General features: G+C 35.1%; 1 protein-coding gene across 18 annotated transcripts in view; it reads right to left on the bottom strand.

The window, feature by feature from the left end:
• Nucleotides 1-24,961, bottom strand: part of LOC310906290 (uncharacterized protein) — a 374,899-nt gene that overhangs the window by 208,740 nt on the left and 141,198 nt on the right. For 17 of the 18 annotated variants that reach the window (XR_014589371.1, XR_014589372.1, XR_014589373.1 and 14 more), the window contains one exon: nt 22,484-22,562. Coding sequence is in view for 13 of the 18 variants with exons in the window: in XM_083855447.1 (XP_083711573.1) it covers nt 22,484-22,562 (79 nt within the window). In the remaining 5 variants the exon portion in view is untranslated. Of the gene's footprint in view, nt 1-14,565; nt 15,050-22,483; nt 22,563-24,961 lie in introns of those variants that run through there. The other variant, XM_083855441.1, reaches the window with a different exon arrangement.

The following is a 24,961-nucleotide window of genomic DNA, read 5'->3' as shown; positions in this document are numbered from 1 at the left end:
GGTTTTGTAGCTCAATAATGAGACATTTTCATCAGTTATTAGTGAATCAGAGCTGTTTGCAGCTTTAATTCAAACACAGTAAAAACAAATGCAAATGTGCATATGATTTTCTATTATTATTTCTAGAGGGTGAAGGAAGGCGAATGATCTTCAGGAGAATGGGGATGTTTATCATTACTTGCCTTAAATGGATTAACAGCCCCACACCACTGAAAGTGAACTGGGGGTATTTGGTGAATATTTGGGTTCCAGTGAATTGCAAGTGGTCATTTGGGGCTGGGTTGCTGCCTTTACTCCCCCACACATGAAAATCTAAAGCTCTTTTTCAGTAGAAAAAAGGTGCTATTGTATTATGAGGTGCTATTGTTAGACTGTTATAAAGATATGGTTTTGTTCACTCATCAGTTTCTTGATTAAAGGGTAAATTTCTTGACATTTAGGGTCTATGTTAATTCCGGCCTTTTAGATCCAGCATCTTGAAATTCTTGATCAAATCTATAGGCTACATCTATATTTTCGAGTTTTGATGGAATGGATTAAAATGAGACCCTAAAAGAGAAGATTTAACTGTATATTAAAGTGCTTGAAAATTCAAAAAGAAAATTCAGAATAGTTCACAAGGGGACCAGAGGGATTCCTAATGTCTGTTGAACCTGATGTAAAAATCAATGTCTACAAAATTAGATGTCACTGAAATCCCAGTCTTTCTAAGACTCTCTGAGCATCTACCTCCACAGTTGTGGTGCAGAGAGCAGTAAACTTATACATTTTTCTTTCCAATTAGCAATTAGAATATTTCCTTCTTTCAAACCAAGCTGTTAACTAAAAAGAAGAAAAATATTTAAATTAGAGATGAGTAACACAGAGATTCTACTCAATAGCCACTTGATGGCAGCGTCATGTATAAAAAATTTGCCTGTGAAGTTAAAACTTTAAAGAAACCCCTTCAATAGCAGTAAGAAGCCAACCCAAATGATGCCTTGATTACTTCTGAGTATTACCCTCCCAATAAAACTCTTTTTAATGATATTTTTAAGGTCAGAAACTAAACCAATAAGTAAATCCATAATAATAATGAATTTTAAACTTCAGAAATGCTGCTAAAAAGATTATTCCTTTAAAACCTCTCTAACGTCTAGGATTTAAAATTATAATACCTGTCATGAATCTTATATTCTTTCTGGTAGATTTTCATTCTAGCATAACACAGAATTAATTTCTTTGGGAAGAAACAAACAAAAAATTTCATGAGGAATTACTACGAAAGAGTTTTAAAACTTTTTAAGTTTAATAAATAAAATTTAATAAAAATATGACATCAGTGTTACCAGCACACTATTGATTTTGCAGCATATAACTGTGAGAGTGCTTTACATTTCTTGCCATCAAGATAGTTCACATTTTTTGGTCAACAGGCACGGCCAAATGAGATTGATAGAAGAGGGAAAGCTCATGGAAGGATATAGGTCAAGTTCAAAGATTTCTCTTCCATTCCTGACTTACTCATCAGCCTGGAGAGTAGCTCCAGGCTGTCCCAGCTGGGCAATGGGAAGGATTAGATCCCTGTGCTGAAAGTGAACCACCAGTTAGGATCTGCCTTTACCTGCCAGGATGTCCAAATGTGATCACACCCAACTTCAGGCATTTTTACACTGGTTTGAAAAAAAGATCATTCCCAACAGGTAATGACAGCTCAGCATATTGAAAGCATTGGTCAATAACATACTGCAATAATGCAACTGCAAAAATAGCTCTGTGAGGAACATAGTCTACCCTTGGTTTGCTAGAAAATATTTGTTTGCAGTACTAAACATGTATCTAGGGAAGAAAAGACAACTCTCTTATCCATTCTTTGAAGAGTTAGGCAACTGGTTAAGTCTAAATACTGTGATTCTCTGGATTTATGACTGGAATTTCTATTGCCATTAATGATTATTCAATATACTGAGTGATAGTAGCAAAAACAATCAATGTTCATAAATATATTTTTGAGTTATAGACACACTAAATAACATCCTGAGCTAATACAGAATTCATACTCACAATCTTTTTCAAAATTTGAGTAACTTCATTCCAAGCACTAGAGCTGGGAATGTTTTTCACCCAAAGCAAAATTTTTTCAGTCAAATACTTAAACCTCTGCAAATATAGTTTACAATAGAATCTGAAAGTTCATCATCAAGTGCAGAATAATAAACAGAAGCAATGTTTTAGATCTAAAACTAATGTTGCATTTCTTATTACTTTTGTGAGTCCCAACATTCATTTGGAATAGTCTCAGTGGTTCAATAGTACTTGAGTTCTAAAACTAGATAAATGTCCTAGAAATCTCCAGAAAACTTTGAAAAAAAAAAATTTAAAAGTATTTCCTGCCCTTCCTCCACCAAAACCATTCTTCATCAAATGAATTAAAACATTTTTTAAGCAATTAAGAAAGTAGTTCTCTGGTAGTTCTATCAAACAGAAGTCAACACATGATGACAAAAAGGTAAAAAATACCAAACAGTTCTGGGGCCATTTTTCCATCAGTATCTTGAAAAGACATTTTTTAGGTTTTATATGAACCTTAACGTATTCAAGTGTGACTTCGTAAATTTTTCTTGATGTTTTATTTCACTTAAATTTATATTTAAGCTTTAAACACTCTTTTGTTTTATACCTAACAATAAACAGTTTTCCATAAGTAGGACTGGGAGAGTGAAGGCAGGAAACGGGACAAAAAGTAGCAGCTGTAAATTCAATTTCCAAATGCAGCATTACTGTGTTCCTTCCTGTACTGAGTTCTGCATTATACTAGTCTTTACTTTCACATTAAAAAAGGACAAAATATTACTGTAGTCTGAATAATGTTATTTCAGGTAAACTTAAAGAATATGAGTCACACATGACTGAAATATGAACATAATAGCTGAAATTACTTCTCTTCATACATACTTCAGGAAAGTCCTGAAGCCATAACTTTAGTGATTTAGTCAACTGTATATTATTTATGAACAATTTTTTTAAATGGAAGAGTCCATAAACCTACTCCTCCTCAAACTAGAGAGGTACCAGAGGGGTTTGCTCATTTATTAAGGACTATCTACCTCAGTATTCATTTTTATAGGGCTCCTTTTTTGTTGCTATGGGACAATTTTTTTTATTTCACCATTTGGAAAATATGTAAAAGGGGCATTGCCAGGATTGATGTATTCCTGACTAAATCTTATAAACCTGGAATTACTCATCAGATTTACTCTTTCAGCATGATGGTAGACACACAGAAAATTGTCCTGGAAATTAAGAACCTGGAAATCCATTCTATAGACCATAGCCAAGCAGGTTCCAGAGCTGATGGTGATCACTAAGCCACAAAATCAAGACCAACAAAATCAAGTAATTTCAAATTCCAGTGATGAAAATGAGAAACAAAAAGAGAAAGTTTTAGTTTGTTTGGCTCTTTGGTTTACTCATTCTATTTAAGTACATTCCATGTGATTAAAAAAAAAAAAAGCTTTAAAAATGACCACTTTGGAATTAATAGCACAAATAATTGCCAAACATTGCAATAAATGGCAGCTCCATGCTCCCAATAAGATTATGCTTTTTGGTGGAGGCTGAGCTACAGGTGAGCTTAAAAGTATTTCAAAGAGGAGGTTGTGGGTTCATGCTGAACAGGAGTAACATTCTTGCTAATGGAAGGGAACTGAACAGAGGGTAGAAGGCACTGACAGAACAAGAGGTGCTGATTTTTACAGCAACGAGGCAAAAAAAGTGAGGAACTTACAATGAGCCAAGGTGGAGAGAAGCTGGAATGGTGAAGCCTATGGATATGGAGCCTGAGTAAAGGTGGCAACCTTAAAAAAATCCTTTGTAAAAAATGATGAAATTTCATGTTCAAGTTCTGAGAATATCTTGTTTTAACCAGTTACTATGATTCAGCGTTTTATGTGTTGGGAAATTTTGGAAATTTTGGGTTGGTTTTGGTGTGTGTGGGGAGTGGTGGTTTTTTTTTTTCTGGGTTTATTCATTTGTTTCTTTGTTCTTGTTTTTCATTTAAATTGTCAATAAATGACCCTACAGATTTTTTTTGGTGAAATACAGATAAAATATTTTCAAATGTTACTTATCTTTGAAGCTTTATATTGCCCTTCCCTTGACCTGCTAAGCAGACTTAGTATTTCATATTTAACCAAATTGTTTAGATTTCCACATACAATCTGTTTCTTTCTTTTCCAGACAGAATTGGTGAGCAATGACTACAAATGCTAAATGCCCTGTAGATATTTCTTCTAAACATTGTTTCTACTTACTTATTTCTTTTCTTTTTCAGTTCTTTAAAGAATGTTCTCCCTTCAGTGTGAATCCTTTTGAATGACCTCCACAGACTTATCTTTCAACTCGGAAGTTGCTGCTCTTATTCCTGACTGTACTTTTGCACTGAATTGCCGTGCTTGCATCTTCATAAGGACTGCAAAGAAAATCTTGAAGCATGGCTGACAATGATTGGCTTCAGATTTCGATGGCATTTTCATAGTTTCTTTGTGTCATCTGATAACATATACAAGGAGAGTGATTTTGCTAATCATGAGCAACAAAATATTTTATATTATGAAGATTGTAGAAAAATCTTGTAATATAAATATGAAATTTGCCCCAGGTATTCTACCTACAAATCTACTTTTTCTATCAAAGACCATAACCTACAAGAATTTGTCAATTAAATGGTCATCTTTCAGTACAGAAAAGAAAATAGTTCCCATGAAAGAAAAATTATACCAGACTAATTTTACCATTCCATCCCATTGCCAGCCTCTTATGAACATGCATGAACCTTTCCTTCAAAAATAGTGCCACAATGTGCTGAGGGTTCTGGCTGATATTATTCCTAAAGTTATTTGGAAAGTTACAGTGGAGCCACTGCTTCAATGGGAACAAGGCACAGAAGGATGGACCTTACAGTAACACCACATAGAGAAGTGTTTTGTAGTATATAACACTTGTTGTTGTTGTTTTGAAATACTTAGAGCTCAGGCACAACTAAGAGGCTTCCCAAACCTTTCAATTTAAAATGATTTATCAAGATACTTTAGTGAATATTTTATTATATGCAAGCAGTACAATTGAGAAATGATTAGGAGCTGCCTGAAAAAGATCTGAAAAAATAACAGTGTCCTAGAACTCTTTCATTTTAAAGCCATTCCTGTTGGCCTGTCATTCTATGTGCCTGTAAATACTCTCCCTCCATTTTTCTTGTGGGCTCCCTTCGAGTACTGGAAGTCTAGAATTAGATCTCCCCAAAACACATTATTTTCCAGACTGTATATAAAAACATCCTATTAAATCTGTAATTAATTTACTTCAGTCCATTTTTTTAGTTTACTATGCTTGCTATTCTTTTACTATGTACAAGCAACACTACAACAAGCTTTGACAAAATTCCAGCTTTTTTTACAGAGAAGAAGAAAAATAGGCCTTTTGCATTAATTTTAAGCATAAAAACATAAATGGAAATGAAAGAGCTAAATCTAAAACAGTCTACAATAAGAAGGAATTAAAATGTGCCTTTAGGAGCCTATTTAGGGCTTACTTCTTTTATTTGTAAATTCTATGTCAATGTTTAAGCTAGCCTTTAAGTTAAAAAGAAATACACAACCAAGCATTTTTCAACATATTAAATTATATCCTCTTGGGAAAAAAACCCCACCCTTTTTATGATGGAGCTAAGTATCATAATTTTTTAATCTCAGTTTCTTAAAGGGTAGAAGGAGTTGGGGACTTTTTATTCAGTAACTGTTTGATATTCTCTAGTGTACACAAGATCCCATGTTCCACAATAATCTTGTGTGTCTTATTTCATAATGTTTTTGATATTATATACTTAACTGAATGCAATCCTAACCAAAGAACTACACATTTTCACTTTATAAATAACCAGACTGCTAAATTGAAAGTGTTGGTAAAATAATTTTTAGACCAACTTTTTCATATCAATTTATAGCATTGACAATGTTCAAAGAAACATTGGAACAGTCAAATGTTGGCAGTAGGCTAATGGTTATCACAGCTAAGTTTATGTCAGCTTAAGAATTACATCAATGTTTCTGTTTCCAAAACTGATGATGCTAATCAAAACGTGGCAATTACACAGCCACCTGGGATGGATGGGAAAGTTTAGGCATGACATCCACAAAGTATGCTTAAGGAGTGACAAATTAAGGTTTTCAAGCAGCTGCAATGTTTTCAAGTGGGAAAAACTGGTAAAAACCACATGAGGTGAAGCAGAGATCTCTTTCAGAACATATAATTGGGCTAAGAATAAAGAAAGACAGAAGCAGGAATTTGCTGTGAAAAAAAGTGGAATCTACCAGAGAAAAGCAAAAGTAAAACGTATGTCCAGCAGAAGAAAGTAAAAAAAAAAACCTACCTTGATCTTAAAAAGGACTGGCTGGCATAAAACATTATTGTTTCTAGAACAGTATATGTAAGGCCTGAAAGAGTTTGATTAATTTTTCCTTTTTTTTTTTTTTTTTTTTTAATAAAGAAAAAATCCCTGTAGGAATAATTATTTAGGAAGAGCAATCAGCCAATAAGGTTATTAGTTTAGCAGTCTTTTGAATGACAAGAGCATTTATTGTATGTGCATTTCAGAAAACGATTGAGATTTTCTTCTGGGAGACCCAGTTGTGGCCTGTGGATTCTGGTGTATAGTTTGAACTGCACATTCAGTGACTTGCAGGTAAAACTATTGCAAAACATTTCAAATGTAGAGCAGAAATAAGGTGAATATAGAGATTAGAGGATTTTGCTATAAAGAACTTGTACCTATGGAGACCTCCAGAACCGAAACTGGAACACATCATGTTTTATTTTCCATATTGGACAAAGCAAAGGGAAGGTGTGCTTGGCAGTGGAAAATACAGTCCATAAAAGCAAAGAATTTAGGACATGTAATTTTTCCAACAGTACTTTGACAAGTGACAGACTACTCAACTAAGGGCCAACCCAAAAAAATGCAGTACATGTGTTTGTTAAAGTAATTTAACAAACTCTACTACATGATGTTGTGCTACTCCACCATGGGGCAGACATCGACATGTATGAAGGACAATTCATGTTTGTGATGGCAATTCAGGAAACATGAAAAGGAGGGATTATTTCAGGAAGCAAAGCTCTTCTTATTGAGGTTGAAGGATGTTGGAAATTAAGGGCGAGCTTTATTTTACAGATGAAAAAATGTAGCCCAAGATACACATAAGGAACTAAATACAGGGAATGAACCTGAGCCAAATGACCCCTCCATGACTGCATCCAGCCATGACATTCTGTCAGTGGGATCAGAACAGAGCCAGGCTGAAGGAACCTCCATTCTCCCACTGATCCCTACTGTGGGGAAAGCAGAATCCTCAGCACCAACTGTTTCACTCTGCAGATCAGGTCCTATTGCTACTCACTACTTGCTAATGTAGACATAGCCAAATTATATTTATTTATTTGGAGACTGAAGCATGGCTACATATGGAGAATTTCACCTCTGTCAAGTACTAACTTCATTTACATTAACACCTGTCTAGACTGTTTTCCTAAGTATAAATATAAAAATCTCCTTAGTGTATTTGGGCTCTTCTTACTTAATTAACCATATGTGACGTAAAGTGATACAACCCAGTTATAAAGGTATTGCATTGTTGACAGGATCAATTACAGTCAGACATAAGTATTCATTGCTTATACCATCTGTGCTGTATTCCTAAGTGCAGAACCTTGTCAATGAAAGTATACACAGATTAACTGTGTTCCCTGTCATCAAAAACCACCAATCTGGTTTGTCAGCTCCAGGCGCTTTCTGCTAAAAAGTTGCAATATTATAATGCACAGTCACCTTCACCTTCCAGCATACCATGGATAGATAATTTGAAAGGTTTAGGATAATATTTGTGATTACTCTACGTCTTGAATGATTTTATTCTTAACTAGTGGCAACTGTCCAAGAGTCTTCCAAAATTCTACTTATATATACCAGCCTGGGAAATCGTTGTGGTCATGGTAGGGAAGTAAATCTTGCCTGTTCTGTTACCTGTTTATCAACATTTTCTAAGGTTTCTGGTTTTCGCTCCTTTTCTTCAATATCACAGGATCTGATCGTACCACATTTGAGGAGGGAAAAGCTCCCAAAACAGTAATCCAAGCCTCAGAACTTTTCAGTTGCCGTGTATTTATGCCTACGGACAAATACACACATGTAGAAATACTGCAACTAATTTCATGTCTTTGATGTTACCTGCAATGAAAATTCACAGCTAGATTAAACTAATACTGCTGAAGTTAATTAATAATTACATGGATGATACTTATACATAAAAAGCTATATGACGTGTTCAGCTCTATAGGGTTTGGAGTAGGTCTTAATTTCATTCCTATCATTACTATGAGAAATTTGTTTTTATTTAATAATATTATCATAAGATAGGCAACATAGTCTCTGGATGGGTGAGAAAGGGGTTTAAAGGACTAGTTTGGAACATGGGAAAAAGCTACAAAAGTTCTAAAAGTAGGTTAAATCACAATTTACATTTTTTCCCTCAGAATTAAGGAAAGAAATTGACGGGGTAAAATATGTTTTTAATCAAGCTCTCTCGAAATATGACAACTTCAAGAAAGAATAGGAACCAGTGTTCTAATGTCAAATGATTAAATTAAAACTCTAACCAATACAGGTCACATGAGGAAGCAGGATGTACATCTGAGTGCATTTCTCTCTTCCAGAATATTTGAAAGCCACGCATAAGGATCCTCATGAAGAAAAGCAAGAAGGAATGAATAAGATGCATTTCTATTGCTATTGTTTGCATACTGGTTTTATATCTTTGTGTTTAATTTGGAAGGATTTTAGAGGCACACCCATGTGGGAAGAGTCTGATCAGTTTAAAAGTGGAAAAAGAAAAAGACAACAAACCAACCAAAAAAACCACAACTTTTGGCTGATAAGGACTTTTCCTTGTGTTTATTGTAAAATAGGTCTAAGGACTTTGTCTCCTGAGATATTAAACAGTGCTCATGAGGATACTGACCAAAAGTTAAATAAAATAATATAGAAGAAATAAAAATTATGGAGAATAATATGGTAATTACAAAATGAGAAAAGTTAAAACAATACTAATTTAGGATTAGCATGCTTATTTTTTTTGAAAAGAGCTAAAATTAAATCACATTTTAGGATGTTGGAAAAGATATTTAATAAGGAGATATTTACTTGAAATCTATAGTGGGGTGCCTAGAATATTATGATTGTGTATAACACAACTTCTGTTTACAACATCTTTTAAAGATAAAAATAAAAAAAGGAAATTTTTTAAAACATAAAAAATTCCTCCTTCACCCACCCAACACCACATGTAAGTATTTTAATGAAGCCCTTTTTATGAAATTATGTTATGTGCATGATTCAGAACAAAAAACATTTAGAATAATTTAGAAAAAAAATATCTGAATTCACATACAAATAACTATAAATTTTATAGTACTTTATATACTTTAGTAATATTTTTATGCTATATTGACAAACCAAAACCTCACAAATGTCTACACAAAAGAGCCTGAAGTTCTCTTCTCCTTTTATTCTTAATATTCATAATCTCAGAATCTTACCTACTTTTTACTTATAACAGAAACCACATGTAAGTTGTTCTATGGGAGCACAGATGATATGACTTTCACATTAACTGCTGACAGATATACCTTTGAAGCATTTTTCTGAATCTCATCTGGAGGACAAGGTTAAAGCAACCTAAGCAGAGAGGTTTGCTGTGACACCACCACACAACAGTTACATGGTTATGTGGAGCTGTCAGAGTTGGCAGGTTCAAAATTCCAGTATAGAACCAAACAGCTCGCTTGATTTTTGAAGCCAAAGAAATTATGTAATGAGAAGTTCGTTTGTGATGGGAAAATGTTCTCTTCTCAGGCCTTTCAGGCCTCCATGACTATTTTTCAAAAGGCAAGCAGTGGCATATTTGTCTTGAGAAGACATTTTCTGATGTTGCAAAAGCCAGACGCACACGTCTGAAAGCAAAACTCATCTGTGCAATGCAGGCACACAGACATTATTTAAAGTGTTATCCTTTTAGAGATGCTCCATGGCATTAATGTACATAACACAGTCTGTGCTGAATGGTTTCAGAAATGTACATTTGAATTAAAAGCAGGCATTTTGATTTAATCGCACCTGGTTTTGGCTGTGCACTATAATGCTTGCATGAAGGCTTGCAGCTCAGATACCTGCTTGAAACACTGCAGACCAGAGATGGTTATGAAGGTTTTAGGCTAGAGAATGAAGGTTAATGTGTTAGATAAAGATCTCAGAAGTTAATAGTGCTTGCTGTAACAGCACGTCTCGTCACACTGCCTCAATCCTACTTTTCCTCCTCATTAAAGATAGACTAATTGGAATGTAGTACAGCGTTTGTACAACTGCAGTAATTTTGCCATCTTGCTCTAGGAAACAAACTTTATGAACAAGGGAAACTAGAATTCTACCATTCCTTTTCAGGTGGTTACAGCTCCTCTTAGGAAATGCCACTAAACACCCATTAATGGTACGTGGTGCCACTCATCCTTATTATTCACCTATACTACAGAATATATTTTAATAACCATTTTATACAACAAGCTAGTGTTTCAAAAAATAAAAAATGTCATAATTATCATTATTATCAATAACGATCACACTTCAGGAAAAATTGCCCTAGGAATCTTAAAACATTAGGGCATTGTTATTGTACAGAGGTCAATCTGAATTTAAAGTGGATTCAGGTGTTGAGGTTTCCAGAGTTTAACAATGCGCTTTACACTGCATGGAAAATAGAGTTGTGGCAAAATTTGTCTTTATTTCCCCAAACCATAAAAAAGATGCCATTATAAAACTTTTAATAAAAGGTCAGATAGTTCCACCTGTTTCATCATAAATTATATTACATGGTCTTGTAAGGAAATAATAATTAAGTTAGAAACTATAAAGAATATGAAAAAATCAGAATCTGTTTTGGAAAACAGATTCTCTCCATTTGGAATGTTTTTCTCTCTTTATGTTTGGACATAATTTCTACTACATACATTCTAGTGAAACCCCTCTGAGGAAAAAAAATAACAATTCAAATGCCAACTATTATGGAACACCAGCTACAACACTTTGAAACTAATTTTATAGGAAGTATATATGATCAACACAAGAAAAACTGAAGAAGAGGGTTATGACACCAGCCTTGAGAAGACAAATGTAGATTGAACCCCTCATTCCAGTCCAGAGCAATTTATCATCTGATCCTGGGCCACAGATACAGGCACCAGCAAGGTACCAAAAACTTTCCCAAATGGAGTTTGGGTACTTTGAAGATCTCAGTTTTGGTGTCTTTATTTATTTTCTTTCTTTTTTTCTCTGCCTTTTCTGTAGGTCAATGAAATAGATCTAGTAATCCTGTCCTATAAGTTAATATAGAGGTGGAAAAAAATCATGAATAGCTTAATTAATGCAAAATAGGCAACCCCCAGCCTTCACTGAAATTCTGGAAGAGAAAGTACACAGTAAATTGCCAGGGCACTCTGAGAAGGCTTTGAAAACACTTGTATCAGTAGTCAATGATCTCTTTCACTTGTTTCCCTCAGAAGATGAATTTCTGCCATTCTACATTTTTCCCCTAGAAAAGTAAAAACCTCTTTGTTCCTAGTTTCATGGAGTCATCCAGGCTGATGTTGCTCATTTTAAACAGCAGCTTTCTCTATGATTGTCATTATTGCTGCTTGAGTGAAGTATCCTATTTTCTATTTTATTTCTGTTTCTATTTTAGTTCTGCCTCTTCAGCACTGTTCCTACCTACGCTTTTTAAACACTGTATGCTCAAAGCTTTAACACACGCAGCTTCAGATGACTATCTGGTACTTAACACAAAGTTCAAAGCTGAGATATGTTTCCAAAGTCCCTCTGGACAATGTTTGTCATCTATGAAAACACTGAGGAGATAAAGAATAGGGAACAGATGACAACTAAAATTGGAAAAATACAATATTCATAAAATGCAGTGATCCGGAATACATCTGCCACTCAGTCAGTCAGTCTCTGCATTTATGTCCTCAGTGCCCACAAGCAGAACAACCAAGAGTCCTTTCCTCTCTCTTATTGGAGGTGACTGCAGCTGAGTCCTGCAGAAGCTAATGCCAAGTTTCTAGGATGAAAGTGACCCCACTCAAATATATATTACAGCTCAGCACAGCAATGCAACAAACTAAAATATGTTTTACATAGAACTGACATCTTATATTGACTATTCACAGTTTGTCTCTTTAGCATGATCTTCATACTACTTGCTTTAGAGAGCAAACCTCCTGAAAATTACTGAGTACTGCCCACTGCTTCCAACAAACCTCCGTAAATGAAATGGAGACTATAAAAGCAGTTCATAGCTTTTTCTACCTTCAATTACCTCCTGAACAATCACACAAGAATACAGGAATTAAAACCAGTTATTTTCTATGGAACTATATTGAAAATCTGCTTAAATGTAAGGAATACAAAAACAACAATGAAGCAGCTGAGACTGTTTTTGTTTTGCTACAGTGGAACAACTTGATTGGATGCTGAGAGTGAATTTGGACAGCCAAGCAATAACAAGAAACAAAGTAATCTTCTTATTCTTGCCAGGATTGGATATTATGCCATATTGGATGGAGGGGAGAGAGGGGAAGAGGAAAAGGAAAAAAAAAAGTGATCCCATTGTTTATATATAGTTTACGTATGTTTAATATAAATGAACAAGACTCAAAGTTTGGTACTGGTCTATTAGCCTCAGCTTTAGAGTTTTCAAATACAGTTAAATGAAACCAAATGCAGCTAAATTAATTTGAACTGATTTCTTATAAAACACTGAATTCTTGTGCTTTTTGTGGTTATCTGGTATTCGCTTCCAATAACCAAAGCCAACAGAGCTCAGATCTGGAAAATTAGATTTTCTGAAAATAGACAAGTAACTCTTCTCTAACATTTACACCAACATCTTCTGGAAAACAAACAAACAAACAAACAAACAAACAAACAAAAAACACCCAAAACCATAAAACAACAAAAAACCAAAATCATCAAAATCCCAAACCCAGCAATCTTCTGTACTCCATTTGAAAGGATGAATAAATGTCAGTACCAGCCATTTTTCCCATTCTTGCCAGCACTGGCTATCTACATGAAAACACAAAATTGCTGGTAAATCAGATGGCTGCTTACCTACCTTTTTTTTTTTTCTTCAAACTGCCACCCAGTCTTGACCCACATCTCACTGTCTGTGCCATTCCCCAACAGCTCAGAATGAAGCTGATTGCAAAGTTATTGCCACAAGGTTTAAAACCAAACTACTTCACATGTTTTCTCATTAATCATTATTCAGAACTTTTTTTTACTCTTCAAGGAAACAGTTTTCCCCTAGAAAGCTCTTGTCTGGTCTTCCTAACATTAAGAAGGGGAGTTTTTCAGTCTGTGTAAATATTTCTTAGCTTATAAAACAAGTATTGATGAATTCATTTTTATTAGGTCTCTCTCAAACTCCACCTGGCTTCCAAGGAGATCAATCAAAAAATGAACTAGATGTCACTCACATGAATGCAAAAGCAAACATATGCAACACTTCAACTCTGCAAAGTATACATGGAGACAGCCAGCCTGCAACTGAGACTCTCATGCCATCCCCCATTATATTTAATCTTTTAGAAGGAACATTCCTCTATCCAAATTAAACACACTACTTTTCAGTTATCTCTGTATGAACATCTGGCCATCGACTCAAGCTGTGCATTACTAAAACAAAAATTTAAAACTTGGTCTCACAGAAGTCCCTTCCATAAAATCCTCTTCATTTTTTCTAAAACCTTTAACAGCTGTGTTTCACTGATAGGACTAATGAGTTTCCTTCTATATTTTTATAGGTAGGATACTCATGTCATCAGTTGTAGGTATGGCCTTCCCTATCTATAGCCTCAGCCAAATATTACATGCCATTTATGTCATGTCGTCCTTTTCGGGCTTTGGCAAACTTTTATGCTCAAATCCATCTGATTGTTTTCTCTATTACTTCACATGCTTCCCATTGTCCTTGGGAGTTACAGCTGTAAAAGCTATGTTTTTGACCTGCTATCACTTTCTCAGAGATTCTCTCAGCAAAATATCATGATTTTTAAACATTTTTATTTAATATAACTACAAAAAAATTGAGAGAACAGCTGTGCCAACTGGATGCTCAGACTGCTTATAATACTAGCCCATGGCCAGCTATGTGTCCTCTTCCACCTACATTTAATTATTATTTAGATTACATTTAGATCTGTGTCTTTTCAGAGCTCTATATTCAGTAGTCTTCCATGAAAAGATCTCTTCAGCAAAACCAGACAATCAAATTTTCTCGTATTTTCTGCATAGTGACCTTCTTGTGAATGAAATTAAGGAGGAAAAGCACCTAACTTCGGTTTTAGAATGTTTCAATTTTTCACCTAATGTCCTACTCTTTTAATGGTTCCTCATTTTTTCTCCATGACCTACTTCCTGAGTCAGTCTTCATTTTGGCTTTGCAAAGTTGGAATGGCATGTCAATAACAATTATATAGATCACTCTGGAATAAAGCAATGACAGCTTTGTATATACCAGCGAATAAAGAGAAAAACAATAAAAAAATGATGAGGCATTTACTTGTAGAGATTTATTAGCATGCTGATGTTAGAGCCTATATACACATAAAAATATTGACCTTGAAATCATCCCTTAAAAATTACTCTACTGGCACCCATTACACTACAACTATGCCGAGTTGAATTAAATCACAAATATTTAAAAATTATTCAGAAATCAAAATGTAAAACTTTCCAGTAAGGAACATAATCTTTCTAGAAGACTTGAAAGTTCTAAAAAACCCCAACAAACAAACTTGTTTTCTTCCAAATTTTCACTTGATATCGTGCTCAACCATCATTTCTAAGAAGATTGTCAAAATGAAGCCTTATAGTAAATCTGACGAAAACCACAGATTCCAAAGGATCCTGGAACAGTAATCATGTACAGAGAAAAATTAGATTTTTTTATCCAAGTCAATATAATATTCATGAGAAGAAAAATTATACACTGAAGCATTAAATATATTAAAGAAATATAAAATATGATAAATCTTAATATTCACATGTGCCTATTTACAGGCTGTTTTCTGTTGCTCAAATTTCTAACTTCAAAGTAACTTCAAAATATAAGGGTTTGCCATTTGATATACAGACACATTTATATATTTTATATATAATACATATACATATTTTACTATGAAAACACATTTTAAAACAAACAAACAAACAAGAAATCCTGAATGGTAAGCCTTGGCTTATATTCTTATTGCAAAACAATCTTTCCAGGACAATATATAATTTAAAATCTAAACAGATATTGCTCAGTGCCCAGGAACAACTGTTGTCATTGTCTAAATACCTTTTCAGCACATCTTTTTGGTCTTATTACTCCTTTACTGAAGATACTTCTCAAATTACTTGAATCTTCACATGCAATTATTAATTTCTGAAAGTTGTTTTTTTTGGCAAACACTGTCCTGCCCAAGCACTCCACAAATTTTCTTCACTTTGAACAGAAGAACAGCACATCCATGCAGCACAGCCATTGTGTGAGAAAGCACCTTCACACTGTGCTTTAACTGGCAGAAAATTATCATGGTTTTGGGCACCTGAAACAAACCTCTTATGAATGGATGTTTTTCAGAGTGCCCATTTCTGTACATTTAAAATACATTCCCTCTGTTTTCTTTTGCTTGAGTCATGAGAGTTCTCAGGTGTTCACTGGATACTACAAGTACCTCCCTTAGGTACTCTGGAATCAGGAAAGGAATGGGCCACTCACTTTAAAGTGACCCTTGTGGATCCTTCCCAGCTTGGATTATGCTGTGATTCTGAGTGCAGGGAAAGACGTGCAAAATAGAAACTTAAACAGCATAAAAGATATCAATCCTGCATCTTCTGTTTAGCAATTTTAAAGCAGTTCATAAATAAAATACTAATTTGAAGGATAAAGATCATTCAAGATCAAGAGGCAAGACTAAAAACCGGGTAAAATTAAAGTCAGATGTGTTGTGCACCCCTCTCTAAATGGAAGGACAACACACTGGGGAAAGGAATATCATCATGGTGACAACATTATTGAAACTTATTTTTCCCAGAACTTAACCTAACCCCCTCTTGTAGAAAACAAGGTGCCAATTTAAAGTGCTTTTTGAATTCAACCAACATGAACAACTTAAGATTTGAAGTTCCCTGAATATTACAGGAATATGAACAGCATGAAATACAGAAAAGTTTGTTTTACTTGAGCAGCCAAAATTGCTTAGTGTCCTACACTAAATTACTTTTCTACCCCAGAGAGAGGGTGTTCCCTCTAAACTAGAGATGACGATATAAGGATTTCAGAAACTACTGTTTGCATTTTGCTGATCTTCAGATTGCCAGCACACAGAATTTTCAAATAAAGCACTGGTAGTCTGAAAGCTCTAAGATATTCAAATGCATTTGCTTTAAACACACACACACACACAAAAAAAAAAAAAAAAAAAAAAAAAAAAAAAAAAAAAAAAAAAATTAATGTTCTATTAGAGGTATGGTCTTTTTACTGCCTTTAGCACCAGGTTATCAAAGTACCCTCAGTAGTTTATTATGAACTAGAAGCAGTCTGTCACAGTGGGTTCATTTCCTCTTTCCCTAAGGGGAAGCCAAGTATAAAATATCATGCTTTGGTAAGGTTTCTTCTCTTTTATTATTTTAGTAAACACATATACATACTTCTGTGTTTGTGTCACAGACAAAGCTATGTAAAAGAATTGTGCCTTGCACTTGAATTTCCATAGGGAAGTGGCTCCAACCACCCCAAATAGTCCTTAGGAAGGCTGAGGAGACAAGCTTTATAAAGTACTTAAAAAGTTCCAGTGTGCATAAACTGTGTTCATTACAGTGATTTTCTACCTCAGAATTAAGGTAATTTTTTTAAAGTAGCTTCAGCTGCTCATCACCTTCAAGATAAAAAGTATGATCTCTTACTGAATCTTTTTATTTGGGAAAATCTTGTCTTTAGACGGTTAGCTTTCATATCATGGAATCAGAGAATAATTGAGCTTGTAAGGGATATTGAAGTCATAACATAGAATGGCCTCGGTTGAAAGATCGCCTCATTCCAACACCCCTGTCCTCGGCAGGGACACCTTTCACTACAAAAGATTGCACAAAGCTCCATCCAACCTGGCCTTGAACATTTCGCTCATTTCTCTATTAACTTCTCATTGAGTAAGGATATTTCTGTAATCAGTTTTGATTTGAAGAGGTGAAATTTGAGATACTTAATTAATAATTAATTCCAAACTCTGACTTTATAATTCATATAACCTTAAACTCTCTCCTACCCTAACAGACACTCTAGAAGATGCTCATTTTTGGTTCAGAAGATATATCCTCCTAGATTTGTCTCTCATTATTTCATCTTTTCCTACAAAACTTTCTCTTATGGTTTAGCTATCCTAAGCATAGAGCGTAATTACCACCTAGCTATCAAATTGCTTATTAATCCCTGGTGATTATAAATAAATATATGACGCTATCCTGGGGCAGAGAGTAAAAGGGTACAGAGAGGGTAAAATGAAAAAAAAAATAAAATAAAAGGACAACAGTAGGCAAAAATAACAAGATACTCCAGAAATCTTGCATCTCAGTGTCACTAGGATTTTAAAAAACACTTGACCAAGGATCATTTTACCAGCAGCAGTGAAAAAAATCAGGCAGACTTGTAATCAAAAGCTAATCAGCTTAGGTGCTCCTTTTATAGCCCAGAGTAAACTTGATATTGAGTTGAAGGCTGGAAGAGAGAATCAGGGATAATTTTCCTCCTGAAAACTGTTCACTTCTCTGCCTTGCATAAACTAGACTGAGCCAGAGAGAGTCCTTTGCACTAGATGCTTCAAGATGTGGGCTTGAGTTCCATGCACTTTCTTAATATGTGTTCATGAAACCACCGAGCACTCTTACTGTTAAACCTTCCCAGTAAGAGCCTTGTGAAAAGTGTCTGTCTCCTTGAAAAACCATTTGGCAATTACATTGCAAAGTCATGGAAAAGTACTTCCTCTAAAACTTATGAAGAAATCAGACACCGGCATGTACAATGTAGTCTTAAAAGCAGAATGACAGGATTACAAGGTCAATGGTTTTCCTTTTGACAGATGTTATCTGAGCAGGATTCTGGCTCCTAGAGAGTGCAGAGAAAGGAAAAACACAAAAAGAAACAAAAAAAAACGGCAATAGGCAGAAAAGACCAACCAAATGAAAAAATAATTTTAAACAAAATATACAAAAATTATGAGAGATGAGAAGCATAGGGTGTAAACATTTAGTTATCCCTTTAAAGAGGAATGTAATGTAACTCTGCCCCTGGGGTTTGACTGTACCACTAGGTACTCCATGGGACTCTTCAATCTCCCTAACTTTTCCTTCACTCTTTGAATATGCTGGTTAAAAACACACTCTTAATACAAACCTAGTAGAGAAAATGGCAATTCTGCATGTTAATGGCAAGGGACCACTTGTACTGTTCTCCACCGGGAAAAAACACAGCATACAACAAGGACAAAACCTATTCAATATTTGTACATAAAACAGATCTAATCTTGTTTGGAGTCTTCAAGACCATGTAGTGATGAAATAAGAACAATTTCTGGACACCAGTTATTATTCACATATAGTCACTGAGCAATTTATTACTATGGATAGACATCTGACACTGTCTGCCACAACAGAATCCCACCTCTATTATCACTTCACATATCATTCACTTCATTGGCTCTTACATCCTTTGTAAGAGTTTTAGCTCAAGAAAACTTTATTAATTTACTGTGCATAAAATGCCCCACAGACTCCCCTAAGGTTCTATTCATACAATTCCATTCCTATTGGGCTGATCCTTCAAGAAACAGGCAATAGTTAACACAGGTATATGTCAAGACTCAAGGAGGACCAAACTCACTGCACCAGAGAGAAAGTCTAAGCAAAGAATGGAGGCAGATTTAGCATAGACGTTTTTGCAGCAATAATTAGTGGACATCTGTAAGACAGAGTCCAGAGGAGGCCACCAAGTTAATTGGTCAAATGGAGCACCTCTCCTGTGGGGAAAAGCTGAGAGAACTGGGATTGTTCATCCTGGAAAAGAGCAGGCTTTGGTGTGACCTAATTGAGGCCTTCTAGTACCTGAAGGGAGCCCAGAGGAAAAATGGAAAGAGACTATTTACAAGGGCCTGGAGTGACAGAAAAAAGGGGAATGGCTTTAAACTGACAGAGAGTAGGTTTAGAACAGAGATTAGGAAGCAGTTCTTTACTGTGAGGATGATGAGGCCCTGGCCCAGGTTTTCCAGAGAAGCTGTGGCTGTCTCATCCCTGAAAGTGTTCAAGGCCAGGCTGGATGGCCTCTGAGCAACCTCAGTGGGAGGTGTCCTTATCCATGTTAGGGGTCGTAACCAAATGATCTTAATGTTCCCTTCCAATCCAGGCCAATCTATGATTCTATGAAATGATAATGGGAAGTGCCACATGAAACACTGAAAAAAGTGTAAAATCTCCAGCTGTGAAGAAATATTCTGGGAACAAGGCTTCTATGTGTTAATTTAGTCCAGGAGTGAGGGCACACTGGCAGGATCACAGGACACACACTGCAAATCTATTTTTCCTACTTAAAAGTTCTCTTTATTTTCTTTCTTGCGTTTCTCTACCCTTGATTAATTTCTGGTTCAGCACGTTGTTCTGCGTCACTGAATATTTCAAATTTCTTTCAGAACCAGCAACCAAATGCTAATACTAGATACAGATAGATAGATGATAGATAGATAGATAGATAGATAGATAGATAGATAGATAGATAGATAGATAGATAGATATCTCTGTTTACACACACACACACACACACACATCAGTCACACAGGTGCAGAGGATGTAATCCTGACAGAATTGCTTCCAACTGTTGGGATCTATTTTCCCCACCAGATGGCAGTAACTTCAATTTAATATAACCCGGACTGGTAACCACACACACGGCAAACAATGGCATATTTTATATTTGGGATTTTCCTTAAAAAAGGAATGTTGACTTTTTTACACATGTACGGTAGAGTTATTCCAGTTTCCTCCTATTTAATGGAAAAGTGTTCTACTAATAGCTAAGCTAAACTTTGATCAGTATATCCTAAAAGGGTTGTTTTGTTTTGTTTTAACACATAGAGTTATATATATATATATATATATATATATATACACATATATATGTATATAGCATGCTGTAATTTTGTCAAATTGGAGAAGTACAGGTAGTATTTCCAATCGTTGTCTTTTTTCCAAGAATAATTCTGAAACAGAAATATCTGGGTAACTTTCAACTGCATAATAAACAAGCTTTTACAATATATTCTAACGAATAAAAAGACTAAAGGACTCCAAAGAAGGAAGGGAAATGATAAATACCTTTTGCATATTTTTTTGACAAAAGTATTTATTGTGCAGATTTTTTGACTTATAAAAGCCCAGGGTAAAATCTATGCCAAAAATATTGCAGCCAGTACATACTATTTTACACACCAGCTAAATTGTCTTTAATATGGGAGCTGACAATTTTTTCTACTGGTCAGGAAGGTTTTCAACAACATAGTCCAGGCACCAGAAAAATAATGTATTTTGGTGGTTGGGGACTACTCTTTAGGATATCCAGTTCTAGGAGCAACTCATTCATTTATTCTAACCAAAAGATCATTGTTTGCTTTTTATTTCCTTAACTTCTAACATTCCAGAAGAAAAAAGTCCTATTTCACAAAAAGAGAACTTCTCTCCCATTCTACTAATATCAGTATTCAGACTGATTAACTGGGTTTATATTCAGCTCTATTCTGACTGCAAAGATAATATCAAAAGTGCACATTCTTATTAATAAAACACACTCGTTTTCCAACAAATTTATGACCAAATATGCTGTGTGTTTGGACAGCTGTCTTCCACCATTCTACAAGTAGGGATTCATTCAGGTCCTTTTTTTTTTTTTTTTTTTTTTTTTTTTTTTTTTTTTTTTTTTTTTTTTCCAGCAGAAAGTAGAGCAAAATTTTCTCTAGGTACACAAAAGAAGTAAGTACAGTAATGGAAAGAAAAGACCATAAAAATAATGCAAAAAGGTGATATGACTACATTATAATATTAAATATTAGGAAGCTAATTATACTTGTCTTTCATACTCATGGGCAATATTCCTGATTATTTCATTTTTTATACCAAATGCAAATCCCATTCACATGGATTTGTACTGGATAAGCAGTATCCCAAATCAGTAACATTTGAACTGAAGGTGTTCTCAAGATAGATTTTAGTTCAAAAGATCTGTTTATAAGCTTTTCATTATGCCTCGATATCCTTCTGAGTTTACATATCCACATCAGCTGAAAGGATGAGCAGAATCCACCTTAAAAATAGGTCATTCTTACATAATTTCCTCTCCCTGAAGGAAGAGGAAAATTAAAGATATCAAGTAATGTTTAGTATGAACCTAACCAAAATGATTTGAAGTGGAGAATGCAAACCTTTGTGAATAACCATGAACTCAAAATCCATCCTTGGCTTGAAAAGAGAAACTGAATGAGTCATTGTTGAAGGGGACAGAGTAAACACACAGCAAACCTGCATTCATCATTTAACATAAAATTCCAGCATAGAAAGTTCAGCACAACCCTGTGATGCTCAAAGGAGTTGTGAAGTAGAAGTGACAGACAAATGCTTTTTCCTCCCACTGCAGGATCAGTAATAATCCTACAGCTATGTTTAGAGAATTCTGCGTATTTTGAAAATTATATGGGAAAAATAGAGATGAAGGATAATATGCAAATACTGAATACTGGAGAACATGTGTTACAGTGAAACTCTTAAGAGATCTCAGATCTGTTTTAGCTGACTTGAATAAATATGTAACATCATTATAGGAAAACAAATACCACCTATAAGTGCCAGCAGAAAACAGTGGAACAATGGCTCAAAGTTGAAGCTGGTCAAATTTAAATTGAGTAAAAGGCACAAATTTTGATACTTCATTTCATGAAATAATCACTTTTGCTGTGAAGATAAATAGTGAATTAAATAAAAACAATTTCCCTCTTCAAAGAAAAAATGCAAGGGAGTAACAGCACAAAATGTAAAAAGTTGAGAGTTTAAACTACACATTTCAATGGCCCATTCTGATTTAAAACCCAGCCTTGTGCTGTGAGGAGAAGTACCATGTCTGACTCCTCAGGAGCCATTTGAAATGCAGAGGGAGAGTCCTCTCACTGTCGTGGGATGGAGAGCAGCTGCACTGCCCCCTTCATGTGCCAGGGGCTGGTCATGGTGACTGGGACACAGACTTTGGGGAGTGGTCTCAGATCTTACCTGCATCTTGTGCAGCAGCAAACACAGTCCTGCTGTGAGATGGAATGGCAGCTGTACACCTGGAATGGCAGCTGTACACCTGGAAGAGAGACAGCACATGAGAACAGGGGTATAGGACTCATGCAATAAACCAGCTGAGTTTCACGTGGCATTTCAAAATGAAGCCTGTTTCAAAGAAAGGCAGAGTGTTATGTCCTGTAACTATACAATATAAAGACAAAAAAAGAGGAAGCTTTTTTTTTTTTTTACAAGACTTGATGAACTTTAACATATTAACAAATTTAAAGGAATTGTCCTATTCCAACAGCTGAAACAACAAAATAACCTGGTACAACATCTGTCTTGCAGGCCCCATAACCTTTCAGCACATCAAATGGGGGCACTCTTTTGCTGGATGTACATTTAGTTGTGTGCTGAGCTTTGCATGCAAATGAATTCTCAATTTTATTACTTATATAAAGTAACCAACTCAATTTCTTAGACTGAATTTTAGCACCTGAAAATTCTTTTTTTCCTCTTTGTGGATTGCTAGAGAACATATAGAATGGATTGATTCACAAAACCTATATTTTTCCTCATCTTCACAGCAAACACAAAGTTGTGTTTAGCGGAATACATAGGGAAAGTTTTAATCTACAATCACGTCTAGTACAATTAATACAATACTAAGGAGAAACACATGTAGCAGAACCACTATGCTGGCAAAAGATATTTAGCTTAAGCAGTAAGAAATCCTCTGAGCTGTTTGCAATCAACAGATCATATTTAGTGCCTTCCTTTCATTAACATGGAGTTTTTCAAGAAGTTGGATACATTAGAAAATTGTTGCTACACTCAGGGAAAGCACAGGATTTTTAAATGAGAAACCCTTCAGTTTCTGAGAGCTCAATTAGTATTAATTACAAGTTTAAAGAAGCACCACAACATATCCACATTGATAGTACAGGCATATCTACAGCATAATTACTGTCACTTCATTAGGTGTAGCCATGCATACACGTGCCCTTCTGGGATCAAAGTAGTGGCATATCCAAGCTCCTGCTATCAGAGGTGACTGTGTTTCACATTCCCTTTCATAAATGTATCATTTTCCACCTTGCAAACAGTTAGATGTGTACGGAAAAACAAAACCTGACCACTTTATTGGGAGTCTCCTCCAGAACACTACTGCTTTGATGGCTAGAAATATTCCAACTTCCAGTCTGATTTTCTCCCAATTATTTCTGTCCCAGAGTTGCTCTTCAGATTAGATTGCTCTCCTTCACTCACAACTGTCCTGTTCCACTGTGTACCTTTTCTCTTGGCCTTCATTTTATTGAAGAGAAATGAAGCTGTAAGTATTCTCAAAAATAACCATTCTCTTTCCACTGTTTGTTTTATTCCCTTTTCTTTCTCTGTTTGCTACACCGAAGTTCATGCTTCCTACACCTGGGCACCCCAAATGCTTGGCAGCATTCCTGAGCAGGAATGCTCTGGTGCCTCATGTGGAAGCATTGCTAATTTTATTTCATTATCTGAAAGGTCCAACTTGATACTATTTTAAATTGCATAAACCTTGTTCATGGACATATCAGATCACTGGAGCTGCAGTTATTTAGGATGAAATTCCTCTTACCTAGTTTTAAGCAGCATCTCTGAGCTAGTCACTGCAGGTCCTTTAGAATCAGAGAGACACTTCACAGCATGATTCATCTGAACTATTTTTAGATTCTGACTGGATGAAATCTATTCCGCCCTAGAAATACTGACCATGCCTAAGCAAATACCTCAGGTGGTGAGAGCTAGACTGAATCAACTGAAGAGCTTATTTTGTGGTTTATTAATATAGTCAACGTCTTCGTTTCCTTTAAAAAAAATATCTTGAAATAGCAGATGATAGCAGTAGCAATCATAACCATGTACATAACTAAGTTTTCAGATTTCATCCTGTTCCCATTCCCCACAGTCTCTCAGTTGTGATGTTTTCTCTGGAGTATTCATTGATGGTACTTTTGAATCACATATTCCAGTACACTTTTAAAACCTACAGTAACTAGAGGTAGCAAAATTTCCCCTCAGAAATTAAATGCTTATGTAATGATTTGACAGAATTACAGTTTGACCATTGATATTCTAGACTAGCACATGAAAAAGAGGAACAGGTATTTTAAAATATGCTGAATTTTGATCAATCATAAATGAAAAGATGTAGATTTGTGCAAGTTGGCAGGATGCTTTTTGCCATCTCTACCAAACCTCAATAACTCCATCCACTAAGCAAAAAGCTTAAATTTTTTGAATAGTAAAAGACAAACTTTAAAATTAAAAAACAAACAAAAGGAAACAAAAAAAATCCCACAAAAAACAAGCATAAATGTATATTTCTATCACCTTCTCCAATGGAATGATTACAGAATTAGATTAAAATCAGAAGGAATTTCATGATTTTCCTCACCTCCAGAGGCAAATCAAGGTAGTTACTGTACAATATGATCTTAC

This window comes from Zosterops lateralis (genome assembly GCF_965231275.1).
Source record: "Zosterops lateralis genome assembly, chromosome: 2".
NCBI lineage: Eukaryota > Metazoa > Chordata > Aves > Passeriformes > Zosteropidae > Zosterops > Zosterops lateralis.
The sequence above is the reverse complement of the archived record's forward strand: the minus strand, read 5'-3'. Positions and strand labels throughout refer to the sequence as shown.